Here is an 18,001-nt window from a genome sequence, read left to right on the forward strand (position 1 = left end):
GGTACTAGAATGAAGAAATGAAGAAAGCTCTTAATTTTGTGTGTGCTTAATGTAGTTGAGGCTAATATATGGATTTTTTTTATTTTTTTTAACATAGACCTAATGCGAAATGTAGGTGTTTACTTGGTGATATTTCCGTTAGCAGCAGAAAAACTTTAGAATCAATTAGGAAAAATACCTGGGAATAAGAATAAAATATCAGATGTTTACCATTAATTTTCAATGAGAATTAATCCTGTCTTGGATATTCAAAATTATGCCTTTTATGGACATCACAGCATTTTGTTAAGCAATCTGTATCAGGGTTGAAATATATTGGAATACATCAGTCCAATTAACTGCACTTTCTGTAGCTTTCAAATGGACTTCTGGTAAGCAAAATATTAAAAACTGTGGCAAAATGCTCAGTAGAGAACACATTCTTACTGATCTGAATTCGCTTTACAATTTGGAAATGAATTCATCTTGGAGCATTTTTATTGTTACTTAAAGTTGTGTGGTTTTTTTGTTTTTGTTTTGTTTTTAATAGGATAGTAACAAAAAATGTCCTTTTGTGTGAAATTAAAGAAGTAAACCCCCTAAACACAAGAAAGTGCTCTTTTAGGTACATCTGGCTAAGTATATTTAGGTACTCTACACCTAACGGTAGCAGAGAGTTAGGAGTTCAGTAATGAACCAAAAGAGGTTTTTTGGTTTTCTTTTTAAAGATGTGTAGACTATGAAAATAGGCTGTCTCCTTTTTATCTGTGTAAGATGAATCAGTATTATTTTTCAGTTCTCTCTCTTTACTTGGCAGTAGCAATTAAGAATTAATGACAGCTGATCACCCTTGAAGTTTGTATGGGAAGTGAGAGTTTTGCTTGGCAATTAGCAGAGTAGTTTCCATCAACGGTTTATTGTTTTTATTGTAACGTGGACTTATACATGTTTCTCCAAGTTCCCATATACATTTATTATATGCTTTCTTTCAAAAGAAATAAGTAATATACTTGAAACACTCTAGTCATTTTGCTTTTTAACTACCCTTCACTGGTACAAAATCTTGAAGATTTTGTGGATTTTTAGTATTCTTCAAAATAGCAGATCTAAAGCATTTTTTCTTCTTTTCTTTTTCTGCCTTTTTTTTGGTCTGCATAAAAATGTGGGATTGCATTATGTTCTACTTAATTCAAGCACAATAGATTATAATGACAAAAAATCTGAAGTATGGTCTGGGTAGCTTTATAACTTAATCACGTTATGTTTAATGTTAGTTTAGGTAGTGGTATATTTAAAGAAAAATAATCCCATGGACTTTAATATTTAGAATCTGTGGGCATGCACATGAAGTTTGGGAACCTTCTGTAATATGCAAGAGTTTTTTACTCCCTCCCACATGGCCCATCTGTTCATGTTGGATGGGAGCAGTGTGTAAGAAGTAGTATATACATACTTCATGCGGAGAGGATGACAGGATGTGCCTTGGAATAACGCATTCTCTCTAAAATGCGAGAAGAGGAGGGATATGAAATCCAGCGCATTCCTTCTCCAGGATTCGGGAACCTCCCCAGCCTGTCGTTTGTAGGGAGCCAAGCCTTTGTGCACCTGGTGGCATCAGCGTGGCAGCCGAGGGAGAGCCGCAATATCAGATGGCAGCTACTGCTGGGCAGCCGAGGCCGGGGTGCAGCGCTGCCCAGAGGGGTGGTGAGCTCCGTGCTGCGCGGCTCCTGCCGGGCGGTGCGCTGCTGCGGGCACCCTGCCCACTGCCAGCGGGCTGGGCGCACGAGGCAGGGCAGAATTAGTCATCGTCGTACAAACGTGGAAGATCTGTGAAAAGATGTGTGAAAATTAATGCTTACAAAGGTGTAGCTTGAGATAATGCTGGATCTCTTTAACCTGAAATGCCGTTTGGGATGGGCTTTGATTTTGTAATTCCATTGCATATTTAAATTGGTTATGTTACAGTCGCTTCTGATTTGACTCACAGATTGCATCTGGGCACTTGTAGTATGTTCACAGTTACGTATCCGTTTGCTTTGCCTTTTTGCTTCCTCTGATATATAGAGCATACTTTAACTACTCATCATGCAGACAACTGAAGTCAGTCGTGCACGGTTCATGTAGTACTTATTTATACACAAATCTACACTGAGGGACTATAAATGCTGCAGGAAACTGTAGAGAAAGGAAGAAGTTGGGATTATACAGCCTTAATTCAATCCACATATGTACACATATTATACTAGTCCAAATTTCGTCAAAGTGGAGATTTCAGTGCAAAGCAGGGTTTTATGTCGTTCATGTCGTACTCTGTATCAGAAGGCACTGTCATTTATACAGTATTTGTGATAGGGCCATATTTAAAACTTCCTGGAGTCGGTGGCAGGCTCTCTGAGTTGGGCGGATTTCAGGACAGACCCTGAATTGCCTCATTCAGGGGGCTCCTGCGGTAGTGGAGTTCCCGTAATGTTGTCTGTACGCAGTATAATGTTGTTGTGTGTATGCAGTACAAGCAACCAGAGACCTTCAGGGAGTAAGAATAGGAGCACTATGCTGTGAATTTGATTTCTGCAAGGTGTTGAGGACACACAAACTGTTAAACTGTTAAGTGGAAAGTATAAGCCAAAAGCATTAAGCACTTGAACATAATTGCACTGTTGAATCAGCTCCTGCATGCTGGTATTGACTATTAAAACAAAATAAAAATGCTGGTTGAAGAGTTTGCCATATTGAGATCTGTAAATTATCGGTCAGAAGGAGGCCACTATGCTGCTCACATGTCATAGACCGTTGGGTTCTTCCAGAATACAAATGGCTTTAAACATTGTGAAAAATCTAAGGGAACAAAATATATATTAAAAGAAAAAAAAGACCAACAAATCCCACTTCTGTTAGATTGACACTGTCTAAACACTATATTTTTCTTAGATAAAAATCTGACAGTGTAATTGATACTTAGGATTACAGTAATCTCTTTTAATCCCAGTAGAAATACCACCTGTTGAAAAGCTAAACTTAAGTGAACTGTTGCAATCCAGTTTGGATGTGTCGGATGATTGGCCTAATGAAGAGGAAAAGCTAAGATTTCAGAAGCTGAAAGAAGAAATTATAAAAGATGAAAGAGAAGAATTTCTTGTTGACCAAAGTTTAAGTGCAATTCATGATTTCACCAAAGCACAGAAAAACCATGGAAAGAACAGAGAGCTCTACTCAGAGTCAGCTGGTCTTTGCAGGTGACTAAGTTTCATGTAATGGTGTATGACAAGGATCTTGCAAGTGATAGGAAACTGCATTTCTAGCGGAAAATGCTAAAGCATTTTATTATGTGGCATTACACTCAGTGTCAAATACGTATTTGAATAAATGGTATTTATGACAAGTATATAGAATATATTTTTTCATAATTGCTATAATTGTAAATATTTTCTCCAAAATTAAGTCTTTTTTTATATTTTCCCATTTAATTCCTTTTCCATCTGTATTTTCTTGATTGTACCCATGAGAGAATGTGATAATACAGAATAAAAAAGAACTGTAGAATCTTGCAGGTATCTTATTTTTTTAATTATTTTTAATATGTAATGTGATAAGTAAATGTAAATGCAAGATAATACATTAAACTCATTTGCATTTGACAAATTCTGTATTTGTTATATTTCACAATACGCAATTAACACAAGCCTTCTTTGAGGGAGTTTGTTGGTGAATCCTTTTTGAAACATGGAAGTACCTTTTTTGTATAAAGGAGAGAGTGAAGACAGTAAAAATATTCCTAATCTTTTTTTGTTCAGATATTTCCAGTATTTTGATAGCAGTGATTTTTTCTGTCAGTATTCAGATACGTTTTTATTGTTACTTGAAAAATATTTCTCAAAACTAGTTTTTTGGTAAACTAGAGCAGACCAATTTTTTTTTAAGTGCTGGCCTTTTTCATCAGGTTTCACACTTCAAACAAGCACAGAAAGGGATTTTTATATTTACTGTGAACTTTCCTTCTGTTTTCTCTCTGTCACTGCTTGTCCTTTCACGTTTGAATCCATACGTCTGTGATGTCACTCCCAGAAAAACAATATGATACTGACTGTAACTTAATTAAAGCCACGTGCTTAACTAGCACTGAAGGGATAGGGGGAAAATTTGCAGTTATTTATTTCTTTAGTAGAATTGCTGATTTCCCTGCGTATATGTTCATTGCTGGGCCTACAGCTTTTCTTACATGAAAAGAACCTGAAGGTGGCAGTCTGTCTTTACTATATGCCTCAATGTAAACTTCTTGAAATCTTGCATTTTCCTAATTCTCATTGTTTTCTACACTTTACGTAGACATAATTATACATTACACGGTTTTTGACACCAATATTCTCATAGGGTGCTTGTTTGTTTCTGAAAGCAGAATAAGAACAGTATGGAAAAAAATCTTGTAGAATTCATAATTTATGCCTGCTTTTTTATTCTCATAGCAAGTCATTGGGCTTAGAGTATTTTCTATGAAGTAATTCATTTGGTAAATTACTTAAACATGTTTGAATTTACATATTTTTTATGCTTATACTGAAATAAAACCAACTGCTCATCTGCTTAATTAGGCAGCTCATTGAAGTAGGATGCTTTGGGAATTTGTTGCAAGTTCTACTAGTTGTGATTCCTGGATTGTCTTATGCTTTGACAAAGGATCACTAGTAAATTAAAAAGACTGCTTTTGGAGTGTATTTATAGCCCCATTACTAAATATGCAATATCTCATTAACAATATCAAACTTTACATTTTAAAAGGAGGATGTCCAGACAAAGAAATAAATTCGCTGAGCTTCTATCCTGTGATAGGACGATTCAGGCGAAGCGAGATGAAAAGTGCAGATCAGCAGCAGGACAGGAGCTGAAAGAAGAACAAGCTTTATTTAAACAAAGGAAAAAGCAAGTATTATGTCACTGTTTTTTCCAAAGTCATTACTTAGTTTCTTAACAGATTGCCTAGTTTACCTTTTATAAGGGAAGAAGTAATTTCAGATATTTTAACTTGCAAGTGGAAACTTGAGAGAGCTTTCATTTACAGAATATGGTGCTCTGAGGCAACAAGAAAGGTGTCTATCAAATTTCTTGCAGACTTGCCCATGGAACTCCATGATATCCCATTGAATTGAGTAGAAAATCCTTTTCAGTTAATTCATACTTTTTGTTACATTCCATGTAAACATAAGCTGAGGATAATGTATATTATTGTTTGTTAAAAAAATAATTTATTGGGTATTATTATACTTGACAAATGGTTTTAGAGAGACAGTGGAAACAAAAGGAAAAGAATTATTGTTTAATACCAGACAATGGTAGTATGAGGAGAAATAGTCTGAAACTTAAAATAGAAAAAATCACTGGAGAAGCACTGTGGACATTCAGAATCAGAGTAAATATAGTTTTAATGAGATATTTACTGATGAAACTTAAAAACGTGATGGGTCAAATTGTTATCAAATAGAATTTTTTCTGGTACAACTGTGTAATTTTTCTTTTTGTTCACTCAAATTTACTCAGTATTTGAGCTTGCCAAGTTTAAACCATAGGTCAGAGATGAAATGTTTACCTTGTTACCGGTCCTCTGGGCAATTTAATTACTCCACTTGGTTTACTCCACTTGGCTTTTGTTTGAATCTTTGTCCTGCTCTTTGATGCCATATTCCTCCACTGAAGTGGGAAGTGATGGTGGGTCTTGGCAGTTTTCCTGCTCCCGTGGTAAATTAATGTTTCATAAAGAGGCTCCTGGTATTTTGTTTCTAATTGTTAGGGATCACCTCTTTAAAAGTTTGCTGTAAATTAACTTTTTCAGCGTTAAAGAAATGCTTCAGGACTCTCAAAGCTATGCAAAGTGGATGAAAGAAAAGAAAGAAACATTTAGATTTTCACCTACAAATGCAGATACGGTATGTACCAGAGAATAGCAAGGTAGGATGTTTGCAAATACAGTCCATTAATTTGATTTATTTTCTTTATAGCCTGAATACTTAAGTTTAAAACTTAAGAGGAGAAAGCCAGGACTTTGAGTGCCAACACTTTAAAGTCTGCGGCTTTGCAGCCCCTTTCTCAGATATCTGTGTATCCTATGACTCCTGCATGAAGTGCTGCAGGCCCATGTGCAGTGTAGGAGTTGCTCAATTCTTCAAACTGCTGCTCAAAATCTGTAGTGGCTCCAGTAACCAAGCTACTTGGAGGCGTTAAACCAGAAGGGTGTATGTCTAAGTATTTTTTTTTTTTAATTATTGAAAGCCTCCAATATGAGGTGTTGCATCTGCCAAACCGAATTTGAAGTGGGCTGGATTTTCTGTAATTTGTAAGCTGGTAGGATTGCCGGGAATTTGTAAAGGCTGTTGTACGAAAGGAGGGGACCTCACTTCAGGCTCTTTTGGAGGTGTGTATTAAAGGCCTGTGAAGATTTTTCCCCGAAGTAACAAACTTTGTTAGAGATTTTTATTTTAAGTTGTGCCATTAGTTTTGCTATTAGATTCTCGTTTCTTATATATAAGTTTTGGAAAAGTTGAAATACTGAAAATGAATGCACAACATTTTTCCAGTGCTCTGTTATGAAAATGAACCATAACATAGAGTAAGGCGTTTGGAGATAATCATTTAAGGAATTTGAAAAACTGTAATAGTTTTTCTCTTGCTTTGAGGAAATCTTTAATCTGCGTTTTCATGATTTCTGGGCATACTGCTGCTTTTCACTATGAAGGTGTGGAAATATATACAAGTTTTGTCTAAAATTTCAGCAGCTTTTAAATTAAAATGAATTACGTTCCTCCATTCTAAAATAGATTTACTCAGGTTTAATGTTAAATTCTATTAATATCTACTTAGAAATACCTGGTGTTCAAACAGTAAAGAAGGATCTTTATATTACAGATTACAGCTTTTCTAGAAGTGTAAGAAAAATTAAAATTCAAAATTTACACAAACTTTTTTCATATTTTAAAAGTAAAAACAGGACTGTTGCACTTCCAGCTTGCTAGCATTTTTTTTTTTTACTTTTCTTTAAACTCGTATTTTGAAACTAAGTCAAATTACATTACTATATGCATCAGTGCTTGGATAAATGTTGTTTTGAATTGAAGTTTATCAAATAGAAGATTGCAAAGGTTTGCCATGCAACGATACGCAATGTAGGGTCTTTGATTTGGCCAACCTGACTGATTATTTTTAGGATTACAGAAATTTGCTTAGCATAGAAGAGAACTGAATTTTGAATGACAAGAGGAGGAGTAAGTATCATACTTGCATCATACTTTTAAATAATCCTTATCTGTTTTCTATTCAGTGTTCCTACATTTATTTAAATGGGGAGAGTAATGTTTCACTACCAGAGAATAATTCTTTAATTTCTCCTGAAAAAAAAAAAATCTTCTGGGGAGGAAAAAAAAGAGGGGAAAAAATTAGGTACTTACCACAAGTACCTAAGTGTGTGCATACGTCTGACACGAGGTGGCACTATAGCACAACGTACACCTTACGTAGTGAAGCTCCTGTGTTCCTACAATTTATATGAGTATTTAACAAATATTGAAATTAGAGCTGTGAAACACGTTCTCATATTTTTGTAGTAACAATCATTAGCCTTTGCTCTTATATTTAGTTTCTATAGTTGTTCTCTGGTCTTCTTTGTAGCAGTTTCATACTCCTTGAGCATTACAGAGACATCCTTTATTTAACGTAAAATTTTAGTTTTCAAATCCTCCTTGTTGGAGGATGGCAAGGGAACAAGGCAGCTACCCTTACTTAATAGAATTTAAAATAGTTTTCCCAAAGTCACGGGATTGTCTTGAATTTATGCTCATCCTAGTTTTGAGTAATTATGATAAAGGTGTGGAAATGTGAGTAATGGTTGCTTGTGATTGCCATTGCATACTTTGACTTTCCAAAAAGTAAATAGGCTTTTGTACAAGTTGGGAAAAAAAAAAAAAAAGCATGCAAATGTTTTCTCTTCACCTTAACTGATAATTCATAAGGGACAGTTCTGGAAATTGATTCGTTCCATAATATTGTACTTCTGTTAGTTGACTGACTTCTTTGCAGCAAACAATTACAGAAGCATAGTCACAGGCAGTACTATGTAAAATATAATCGGCATAGTAGAACAAGAAAATCTATACATTACTACAGTTTTTATGTAAGCCAGTTGGGAGTTAAGTTTTTCACTAAGAAAAGTGCAGTGCCTATAAAATACTTCAAATCTACCACAGTATGTATTTAGCAGTGAATTTATCATTTAAACAGATTTGTTCTGTTACACCCCCTCCACCCCCGATCTTGGGGAAATAAGACTCTTGTAAGTAAATGTAAAATAATTCTCATTTCATCTGTGAATGTTCCAGCTTAATCGAAGGCGATAAAAACATAGGATTACAAGGTGCAGAATTCAGTTGTAGGACTCCAGCTTCAGCCAAACTCATGAGCATAGGCATTATGTAACTCCTGTAGGCCACTCCAGCATTGTTTTTTTCTGATTTTGTTTGTAATCTAACCAAAATCTAAGTGTAAAGTATGCAAACAGATGTGTAATGTTTAAAATGTTTGCTATTGGCTTTTTGATTGAATAACAAAATGATTATCTAGGAATTCTCACTTCCTGGTAGTGAAGCACTTCGTCCCTGTCAATAAGCCAGTGGTTTTAGGATCAGAAACAATTTTCCACAGAAAACATAAAACTATAAAACTTCTAAAAAGTAGGAGCTCTTTTTCTTTATCTATTGCAATGCACATACTTCAAAAATAGGTTGGGTTTTTTACTTTTATAAAAGTTATTTGAAAGGCCTTCATCAGAAGATGGGTTTGCAGTAACTCTGCCCTTATCTGAAATCATCTCGCTGAATGTCAGCATCTTGTTCCTAAAGCTATTACCAGCCAGAGATTTACTTTGGACTATCTGTTTCGACGGAAGGGCAAGGACTTTTTTAAACAAACAAAAAAGTAAAACCCAATGCCATATTTGAAGGTTCACTTATTTTTAAACTGCAGCATCACGCAGGTATTCACAGACGAAAGGGCAGGCAGTAGCTAGCCAAAATAGGGCTTTGGATGCTGGCCTTCCGGAAGGAGTGGGGTTTTATCAAAATTTTGTTAAAATCACAATTTTGCTCTGTAAAGTTTTTCTGCCTTTGCCACCTGATGTAAAAATAATAATAAAAAAAAATGGTTCCTGTTATCCTGCTCATGAAATGTTTTACCAGGCTTATCTCTAGCCTGCCTTAGCTTTACGTTAACTGTTACACAGAAACACTTAAATCTCTGTGTGACTTTCAAAGAGAGAGTGTTTCTTGGAACTCTTACATCTACCGTATTTTGAACAATTTACTCACAGGTTATGCGCTTGGGTCTTGTTGACAGTGGGAGCTCAGTTTTCACCCATTCGCTGTGTTTTTGAAAACTACTTTGCAATTACTTCTTTACCACAGAGAAGATACATATAAAAAGAGACGGTATTCAAACCAAGCCTTCTCACAGCTTCAGCTTTTGCTGTCCTGGACTCTGTGTTAAACCCTCCTACAGAAATGTAAACATATTCATGCTATGTAACAAGTAGGAAAAATATATCATAGAATCATCCCTTTGGTGTTTTACAGCTTTATATCATGCTCCCCGTAAGCTGCACCTGACCGCTCAGAAGCTACCATTGCCTCTGAGTTGCCTGAAAAGGTCAGAAGGCAGTTAGAACATTTGTCCGAGTCACTGACCACTGGCAGTGATTGCAAATGACAGCAGCCTTTACAGCATTAGTCTCAATATGAAACCGATTTCAAATTGCTAACGTTTCCATATGATGTGTTAGCATTTTATTTTCTTGTAGATGCCCCAAACTGCATCATATGGTACTGATAACATCAGTTACTATGCCATGAAAGAGGGACCTGAGAAACAGAAGGACCATACACCTGAAAAAATGGAACAAGGATTGCTGAAAGTAAAAGATGAAACTACAAGGTTAGTGCTAAAAGATACAGTTATGAACTGTTCCTAGGTAATGGTATTGATGGCATCTGCTAACTTGCTATTATGAAAGCTTTTATTTATTTTCTCTTCTGTGAAGTAAAATCAACAAGAATCCTAATCAATAAATTGTGACTAAAAAAGAAGAGAAATTAATACAGGTTAATTCCAAGCTTATTTAAAAAAAAATAAAATCACTAGCACTTCGAGACTTGTACCTGAGCTCTATGCACCTGCTCCTTCCCTTACAATGCAATACCCAGGCAAGCATACTGTTGAAACAATTCTTATCTTTTAATAGCAATAATTTAGTTTGATAAAACAACTATTTTATAGTACCTTTATATCATCTTAATATATTTTAAAACACTTAATGAGTGTGAGCCAGAGGGCTGACTAGAAATTGAGTACCTGTGATCCTTTTTGCAAAATGAATTAAACAAATCTCAACTGGCTGATGGCCTAACCTTGAAAGGCTTGGCCTGGATTATAAATGTACGTACTTATCTGAGCTGGAAAATACTTGAAATCATTCTTCTTTGAGGGTTACACGCACACTCACACACACTGAAGAGAGGGGAGAAATGTGAACATGTTCCAAATTTTTAAGAGCATATATAATACCTGATATGATTTTGGAAAGTCTTCAATTTAAGTTTTTTTCTATTTGTTTTTAACTTTTATAAGGAAAGCTTAGAATGTTCTGAGATTTTTTTTCTCCTAATTCAAAGATGTCATTTCATTCCATTTTGCACTCCTAAAAATTAGTCCATCTTTATATGGGGCTGTAACTTGAGTAACTGGACAAGCACGTTCCAGTTGATGCATATACCATCATCCTCCCCGCTAGATACTTTCTCGGGGCATAACCACTATGCAAATGTCTGTAAGTCGAGGAAAATTTTAATCAGCTTCAAGTAACAATACGCTGCATTGTATACCTTCTCATAATGTGGAAGAGATGGTTACAGATACCACAGCTATGGCCAGACAGGTCTGATGACCACAGGAGTAAAGTACTGTAAATATGTTAATTTCGCAGTCATTGAAATTTCTGTCCTGTTCTCGTATTGCCTTTCACGGTTGCATGAGTATCTCAGTACATTGGGAAGGGCTGTTCTACAGTACTCCTTTCCTGTATTTCTCCTGTCCCAGCACGATTTTAAGTTTACAGGCAAGACCTTTGAAAAGTAGCTTATATATGCTATGGACTATTCAACCACTCGCACTGGACACAGTTCCGTTGCCTCTTCAAGCTCTTGTTTTGCTAGCATGCCTTCCGCAGCATTTCCTTTAGTTTTGCTTTCTGGTTTAAGCTGAACTCCCCATCAGTGTCTCCTCCACAGTCACGCACTTTGAATTACAGGACCTCATTCAGCTTCCTTGACCATATGCTGTTCCCTTTTCCATTCTTTGTGGCACTGTGTGCACTGAAAGTCTTCCAGCTTCTACAGCAATTCTGCAAAGGATCCACCAAAAGCAGTCTGTGCCACTACCACACTCTGACCTATTCCCAGAGTGCCATTGAGCTTATGGACTGAACGAGGCAAGGGTTAGATTAAAGTAAGGTCCGTGTGGGATCGCAGTATTGTAAGATACAGTAGTGTAAGAGCACCGCATGGGGCACAAGTGCATATTAGCAAAGGCGAGGCCACAAGATTTCATTCATTTTGCTTCCCATCGTGCAAATACTTTTGGAAGAAATGTGTTAAATACTTGAAACCAGAAATAGAAGGCTCAATGACTATAAAGGAACTGAAATAATATTTCCATCATGTTTACTTAGATCCCTCAGAGAAAAGAAAATGGAACAAGGCCTCAAATGGCACAAGCGAATGGTGAAAGCAAGAGAAAAATTAAGAGCAACACCCCCAGAGGAAAAGCAGGACTTGGAAATGGTGAGCATCTTCTTTTTTGGGGGAAACTACAGTAAATGCAGTAGTGCTCTGCGCTTATTAGCCATTGTAAATTTGTCATTTCATTAATTTCACAAGTTAATCTCAGGTACCAAATATTTTAAAACTAAAATAATCAAAAATGGAACATTTATTTTTGTTTATGTTATAATTGTGTGTACATGCACACAACATGTACGTATATGAACAGGTCTAAACATTTGTAGCATTTTGAGTCTTTCAAAAGTAAAGCCAGAATTCTAAGACAGAAGACAGAAATCAAGAAAAGCATAAGAGATGGCCAAAGGTTAATATGCAACTCACTGGACAAGAATGATGGTTTTTATCACGTCCCGTGCAAGCTGTTCTATGCAAGTGGTTAATGCAACAGAAAGTTGAAATTCATAATTATCCATTTACAATTGGAAAGAGGACTCATAAATCTACACCTGCCTTCTAAGGAAGAAAAATTGAGAGCTGTCCTTAAAGTTAGTGCAGGTGTAACATTTATTTGTTTATTGCAACATTTTTAGGGATTATTTTGTTTCAACTGAAAGTGTTACTTCAGCTTTCCAAACTATGTAGCTGGTCAAAATACATTTTTCAATAAAATGAGTCAGTGTTTTGCATTTAGTTTGATTTCTGTGCATAATCAAGTCATTCCACTCAAAATCAGTTTTGCCTCGAGAGCCTAAACTGGTTTGATTCACATTTGTATGAGGTCACTAGATAGTGACTGAGCTTCTGCAGGGTTTAAATGGCATTACTCGACAGAGACCAAATAGCCAGCGGTGGGGCTTCTCATTTTGCTTTCTCTTCTCCTTTCTATTCTGCCTGCCTCCGTGTAACCTGCTGAAATGAGGATTTTGTCAGATTCAAAAAAGGAAGCTGTCTTAGAAATAAGTTTACTGAGGGCAGAGCAAGTACAAATGTTCTATATGTTTCTTCCGAATGTCACAGTATGTTGTGTACTTATCATGCATTCTAATCAAGCAAGAAATCAAATTCATTAATGTTGTAGAGGTATCACCAGTACTAAATTTGGCAATGCCTTTCCCTAGTAAAGACTAGTGTTAGTAATAAACACTTTTTATAATGCACAGGGAATATGAAACAACTCCAAAATTGTTTCTTACTGCAAAGAGGAGCAGCAGTCTATGAAAAGGCAGTTCCTTCACAGCTCCTCACATGGTAGTAGAAACTTGTGCCTGCTGTCAGCCAGCTGCATTTGAACCTTTCACTTGAGTATGGGGTTCCATGTCCTGAGGATTCCTAGCAGTCACTAGGTAGAAAAATTGGAAATGTGCAAATAGCTGTAGCTGTGTAAACTGATGGCGTAAAGGCTGTGGATTTCATAGCCTCATTTTTACAGTGTTTGCACCAATTTATAGCACCTGCATTTTTAGGAAAAGGAAATTCTAATGTTATTCAAAGCACCTTTTGGCCTCAAAACCAGTGCTGTAGTGCACACAAAGCACATTCTCCATACTATACATAACAGGGCAAACAAGTTACACGTAGTGCGCAAAGTCTGTCCCTATGCCAGGAAATCATGACACTGTTCTAAAATTACCCGCGTTCCGTAACGTTACGCACAGCAAAACGCAAACTGTGCGCTCCCAAAATGGAGCTCATGCCTCGAGGTGTAGGTACAAGAGTCAGGGATGACAACACGGCCAGGGCATTTAGGAGTGGACTTCTCAGGGGCTCCGCGCGTCCTGAACTGCGGACCCCAAGCACTCTCGGGGGGCTCTGTCTGGTCGCGCTGGTCCTACACAGCTCCAGGTGGGATGTGGTTGCAGTTCAAGAAGGCTTGGTTGCCTTTACTGTTTCCATTGGGAATCTGCCCTTTGGTTTTCCAAATATACATTCAAGAGTCTTGACAACACTTAGTGGTGAAGGAATCCGATCTCCTGATTGACTTCTGCTGTAACAGTTCCTCGTGAAACAGGATTTTGCAGGACAGAGGGAGAAATTACCACCACTGCTGTATGCAGCAGAAGCAGCGAGAGCTAGTTTTTTCGTTAGAGGTGGTGTGAGTTCTGGTAAACTGGAGTGCTTTCTGTTCATAACTGTATATAATTATATACCCATTCACTATTTGTTTATTTTTAAATCAAAGGTTGAAGACCTACAGACCAAGCTAGCAAAACTCAGAAGAGGACTTCCTCTCCAGGAGTATCGTTTTACGGCCTTCACAGGAGAGTTTTTACCGGATTCACCAGGAATGCAAACTAAAAATATATTTTCCAATAGGAAATTCTGAGTGCCTGGAATTGTTAAAGCATGAAATGTTTACTTCATAAGATGAGAATTACAAAGATCTCCTCTTCTCAGCCTTCCTGACTGCATTTAACAACATGAAGCCTATAATGATAATAAATCTGCTTTAACTGACGGTGGAATTTGTCTCTCTTAGAATACTTGTGGTGCAAAGTGTTGGAAGGTGTTTTCTTCAGCTCCTATGCACCTTTATCTCAACAAAGCTTCTACAGATTTATGAAGATCCTATGGGGAAAAAAATATCAACATTTGTCCCCAGTTTTTGAAGCAGACATTTGTAATTTTACTAATATGAGGAAGTGTGTGCTCTTGTACACAGTTGTAGGTACCTAATTTCATAATTTACATGCTCTCTGGCCTTGCAGCGTATATTTTAGTCACATCAGACCATTCTGGGTTTTAATCACAAATGCTCTGTTTAATGTTAAAGCTTAATGTTAAACTGAAAAGTACACTTCAAATGTAGAACAACTTTATTTACATTTTATTTCCATGATTGTTTTTCCTGTATCCTTCCTTTTATTCTCTTCCCCACAGGAGGTGCTTCCCTCAGCTTGGCGCTGTAGTGCTGCATGCTGTCCAGTCCCAGGGGTGGGGTTTGACACCTGATGTGCAAGAAGCTGCTGGTGGAGAGAATGTACGGCTTGCTCCTCTGTTCAGAGGGCAATAAAAACTCACTAGAGGAAGGGGGGAAAGTAGGAAGAGGACAGCATTCTACAGCTGATGTCCCCTGACTTTGTAGGAAGCTTGAGCAGCAGCGGCAGTGTTTGCAAGAGAAACTCACCCTAAGGAAAAATATGGAGCAAATCCCCAAGATCCTGCAGAGAAGAGGATGCTTTAATAGAGGAGAAAAGAGGTGGCAGAGGTGAGAGCTGCCTGTGACCAGGACGGGCCCTGGCTGGTGCTGCCGGTACCTCGGGCGTGCCCCAGGACTTCTGCGCTCCACCCCGCCGCCGGCCCGCAGCAGGTGCAGGGCTGTGTGCCTGGGCACCTCCCCATCCCGTGCGGGTGTTGATGGCGCTCACTGAGCTGCTTCTAGTGCCACACGTGGGAAGCTCGGAACAGCTCCTTGGGCTTTGTTGCAGTTTTCTGGATGGATACTATTTAAAGTGACGACATTAGTATGATCCATTTTTTACGAGGTTTCCTTTGAACACCCAAAAGACATTTGTTCGTGCAGTCTGCGGTTTCTGCCCTGGCAGCCGTGTGCTGACCGATGCCGTCTGTTCCAGAGCGGCCGCACGTGGCGTCCTTACGGCCCGCGGCCAGGTTCCGGGCAGCTTTGGAGGGCGACTTTCTGTAAAAGTGTTGGCTGACGCGTCAGAAAATCCCTTTCCTTCTGAAAGTCAGCGGGGGCTCCTCAGCCCTTGATGGCGCAGAACTTTCTGCTATGCCTGCGTGCTGTTCTGAATGTATTTTCAAGGCTTTGCAGGAAGCCGAGGCTGTTCCAGAGCCAGGGCCCGGCCCGTCCCCCAGGTGCTGTGATTGCAACGCTAAAAGTCGTCCCCAACAAATAAATACGGGTTCAGTGGAGCGGGGCTTGGTTTTTGTTGGTTTGGGTTTCTGTTTGTTTGTGTTTTGCTGCTTCAATTACCAGAGGTTGCTGACGGCAGCAGCCCCTGACTCGCTCGCTGTGGCGGGGGCGGGGGCGGGGGCGCTGCGCGTGCTGCGCTCCTCGGCGGGCCGGGAGCTGCCCTCAGCCCGCAGGGGCCCGGCGTGCTCACACACACGCACACACCCACCCACCCGCTTCCTGAGGGCCGCCCGGGAAGGCCCCTGCTGCCGCTGCCCCCGCTGGGCCCCGCGCCCCCCGCCCGGTGCCGGCTGCTGCCGGCGGCGGGCAGCGGCCCCACGTGACCCGCGGCCTGACGGGACCGGCCCCGCCCCTCCCGCCGGGCCCTCGTCACGCGGCCGCCAGGGGGCGGGGCCCCGCCCGGCCCCGCCCCGCGCACGTGCGCGCGGCCCCGCCCCGCCCGGAGCCGCGGGGGCGGCGCCGTGACGTCACGCCCGGTGCCGCCGCCCGCCCCGTGACGTCATCGCGCGGCGCGGCCCGTCCCGGCCCCGGCGGGCGGCGGGGGGAGGGGGCGGCGGCGGCCGGCGGCAGCATGGCGGAGGCGGAGGCGGGGGCGCCGCGGGTGGGCGCGTGGCTGCCGGTGCTGGTGGAGCAGATGGTGAACGACACGCTGGTGGTGACGCTGAGCTGCGGGGAGCGCCGCTTCACCGGCGTCCTGCTCGACTGCACCAAGAAGTACGGGCGGCACCGCGGGGCGGGGGGACGGGGAGCGGGGCGGCTGCGCGGGGCCGGGCCGCCGGCGCCCCCCCCCCCCTTTGCCGGCGCCCGGCGGGAACAAAGCGCCCCCAGCGCCGCCGGGTCCCGGTCCCGGCCCCGCTCCCCCCGCCGGGTCCCGGCCGCGGTGCGGGGAGCGCCCCCCGCCGGCAGCCCCCCCCCCCCCCCCCCCGCAGCCCCCCGCCGCGCCACGTGCGGCGCCCCCGGCCGGGCAGGCGGAGCCCGGAGCCCGCAGGCGGCCCCCCCCGGGCGCTGCGCGGGGCTCGGGGCTCGGGGCTCGCAGCACCTGGCCCGCGGCTCGCGGAGGGGACGGGACAGGAGGGCAGGGGGGCGGCGGGGCGCTGCGGCCGCTGAGCGGGGCGGGACAGGCGGGGGGAGCCCGCGGCTCTGCCCCCGGCACCGGAGCCGAGCGGGGCCAACACCGCCTCCGGCCCCCCCCGAAGCAGCGCTGGGCTCTGCGCCGGCTCCCGAGCGCTGCCGCGGCCGTGCTGCCTCGCCCGGGGAACCGCAGGGAGCGGCTCGGCCGCCGGGGCTGCGGGGAGCCCGGCGAGGCCGCCTCCGGAGCCTGCCCGAAGGCCCGGGCAGGCGCTGCCGCGCTCCAGGGGCTCGCCCCGCGGGTGGCGGTGCCGGGCGCTGGCTGGGCCCCGGCCGCGGTGGGGGCCCGGTGCTGGGGGAGGGCCGAGTGCGAGGGCGGTTACCGGGGGGCGCCGGTGGCTTGGGGCGAGCGGGGGGCTGGGCTGGCGGGACCTGCAGCGACCCCAGCACTGGGATGCGGGGACGGGGCCTGGCCCTCGCCTTAACGGCAGGGATCGGTGGTGGGAAGCCGGGGTTTGCAGCCCGAAGGCACGAAAGCAGGAACTCCTCAGCTCCGTGCTGAGCTCCCAAGGCCCCCGAGCTCGCCCGAAGCAGAGCCGTGGCGGAAGCTTTCCCCTCCTGCAGCGGGACAGGCGCCGGCGGGCAGGGGGGCGCCGCGCTCGGGCCGACCCCATGGCGGGGGGCAGCGGGCTCACCTAGGGAGGGGGCGCGCCTGGAAGAGGAGCCGGTGCGGGGCCTTTCCGCTGCGAAACGAGGGCTGGGCCCCAGGGGGAAAAGAGGGGAAGGCGCGTGGTGGGCCTTTGCTCCCTGCGCTGCTGTAAGCGGCTGGCGTCGCGTCCTCCCCGGCGCGGCGGGCGAGGCCGGGCACGTGGTGGGAGCGGGCTGTGGGCAGGCACCTGCGCGGCTCCGCTGGGGCTGAGGAGGGGGCGGCTGCCGCCGGCCCGCTGGGCACCGCTGGAACTTGCTGCGCGCTGTCACTGCGCTCCGCTGAGCCCCTTCCTCTAGGCGGTGAGCTGCGTGGCGTCGGGGCTCCTGCGGACATCTGAATGCATTTCCACTGCAGCGACAGTGTTCTTGATAACGAGGCTTGGTAATTCTGTTGTAACTGAACTCGTAATGAATTGGTTTTTTAATTATGCACGAGTAAATCAGAGGACAATGTCTTCTGTTCCAAGGAGAGGCTGGATTGAGGTAACCTAATCCATTTGCCTGTGTCTGCCCCAGAAATGGGGATTACGAACGGGGTGAGATCTCATTCAGCAGTATTTCCTGA

At 42.8% G+C, this 18,001-nt stretch overlaps 2 protein-coding genes across 6 annotated transcripts in view; both read left to right on the top strand.

Moving 5' to 3' along the window:
- Positions 1–15,862, top strand: part of LRRC27 (leucine rich repeat containing 27) — a 38,836-nt gene extending 22,974 nt beyond the window's left edge. The window contains exons 7-14 of the mRNA XM_080596721.1: positions 1,532–1,810; positions 2,966–3,212; positions 4,753–4,893; positions 5,801–5,894; positions 9,809–9,942; positions 11,735–11,846; positions 13,966–14,451; positions 14,664–15,862. Coding sequence (XP_080452847.1) covers positions 1,532–1,810; positions 2,966–3,212; positions 4,753–4,893; positions 5,801–5,894; positions 9,809–9,942; positions 11,735–11,846; positions 13,966–14,109 — 1,151 coding nt within the window. The 3' untranslated portion in view covers positions 14,110–14,451; positions 14,664–15,862. The remainder of the gene's footprint in view (positions 1–1,531; positions 1,811–2,965; positions 3,213–4,752; positions 4,894–5,800; positions 5,895–9,808; positions 9,943–11,734; positions 11,847–13,965; positions 14,452–14,663) is intronic.
- Positions 15,863–16,152: 290 nt separating this feature from the next.
- Positions 16,153–18,001, top strand: part of PWWP2B (PWWP domain containing 2B) — an 88,415-nt gene continuing 86,566 nt past the window's right edge. For all 5 annotated transcript variants that reach the window (XM_080596376.1, XM_080596375.1, XM_080596374.1 and 2 more), the window contains exon 1: positions 16,153–16,374. In XM_080596376.1, the coding sequence (XP_080452502.1) occupies positions 16,232–16,374 (143 nt within the window). In that variant the 5' untranslated portion in view covers positions 16,153–16,231. The remainder of the gene's footprint in view (positions 16,375–18,001) is intronic.

The sequence above is a fragment of the Anser brachyrhynchus genome (assembly GCF_964034855.1).
Source record: "Anser brachyrhynchus genome assembly, chromosome: 6".
Taxonomy (NCBI): Eukaryota; Metazoa; Chordata; class Aves; order Anseriformes; family Anatidae; genus Anser; species Anser brachyrhynchus.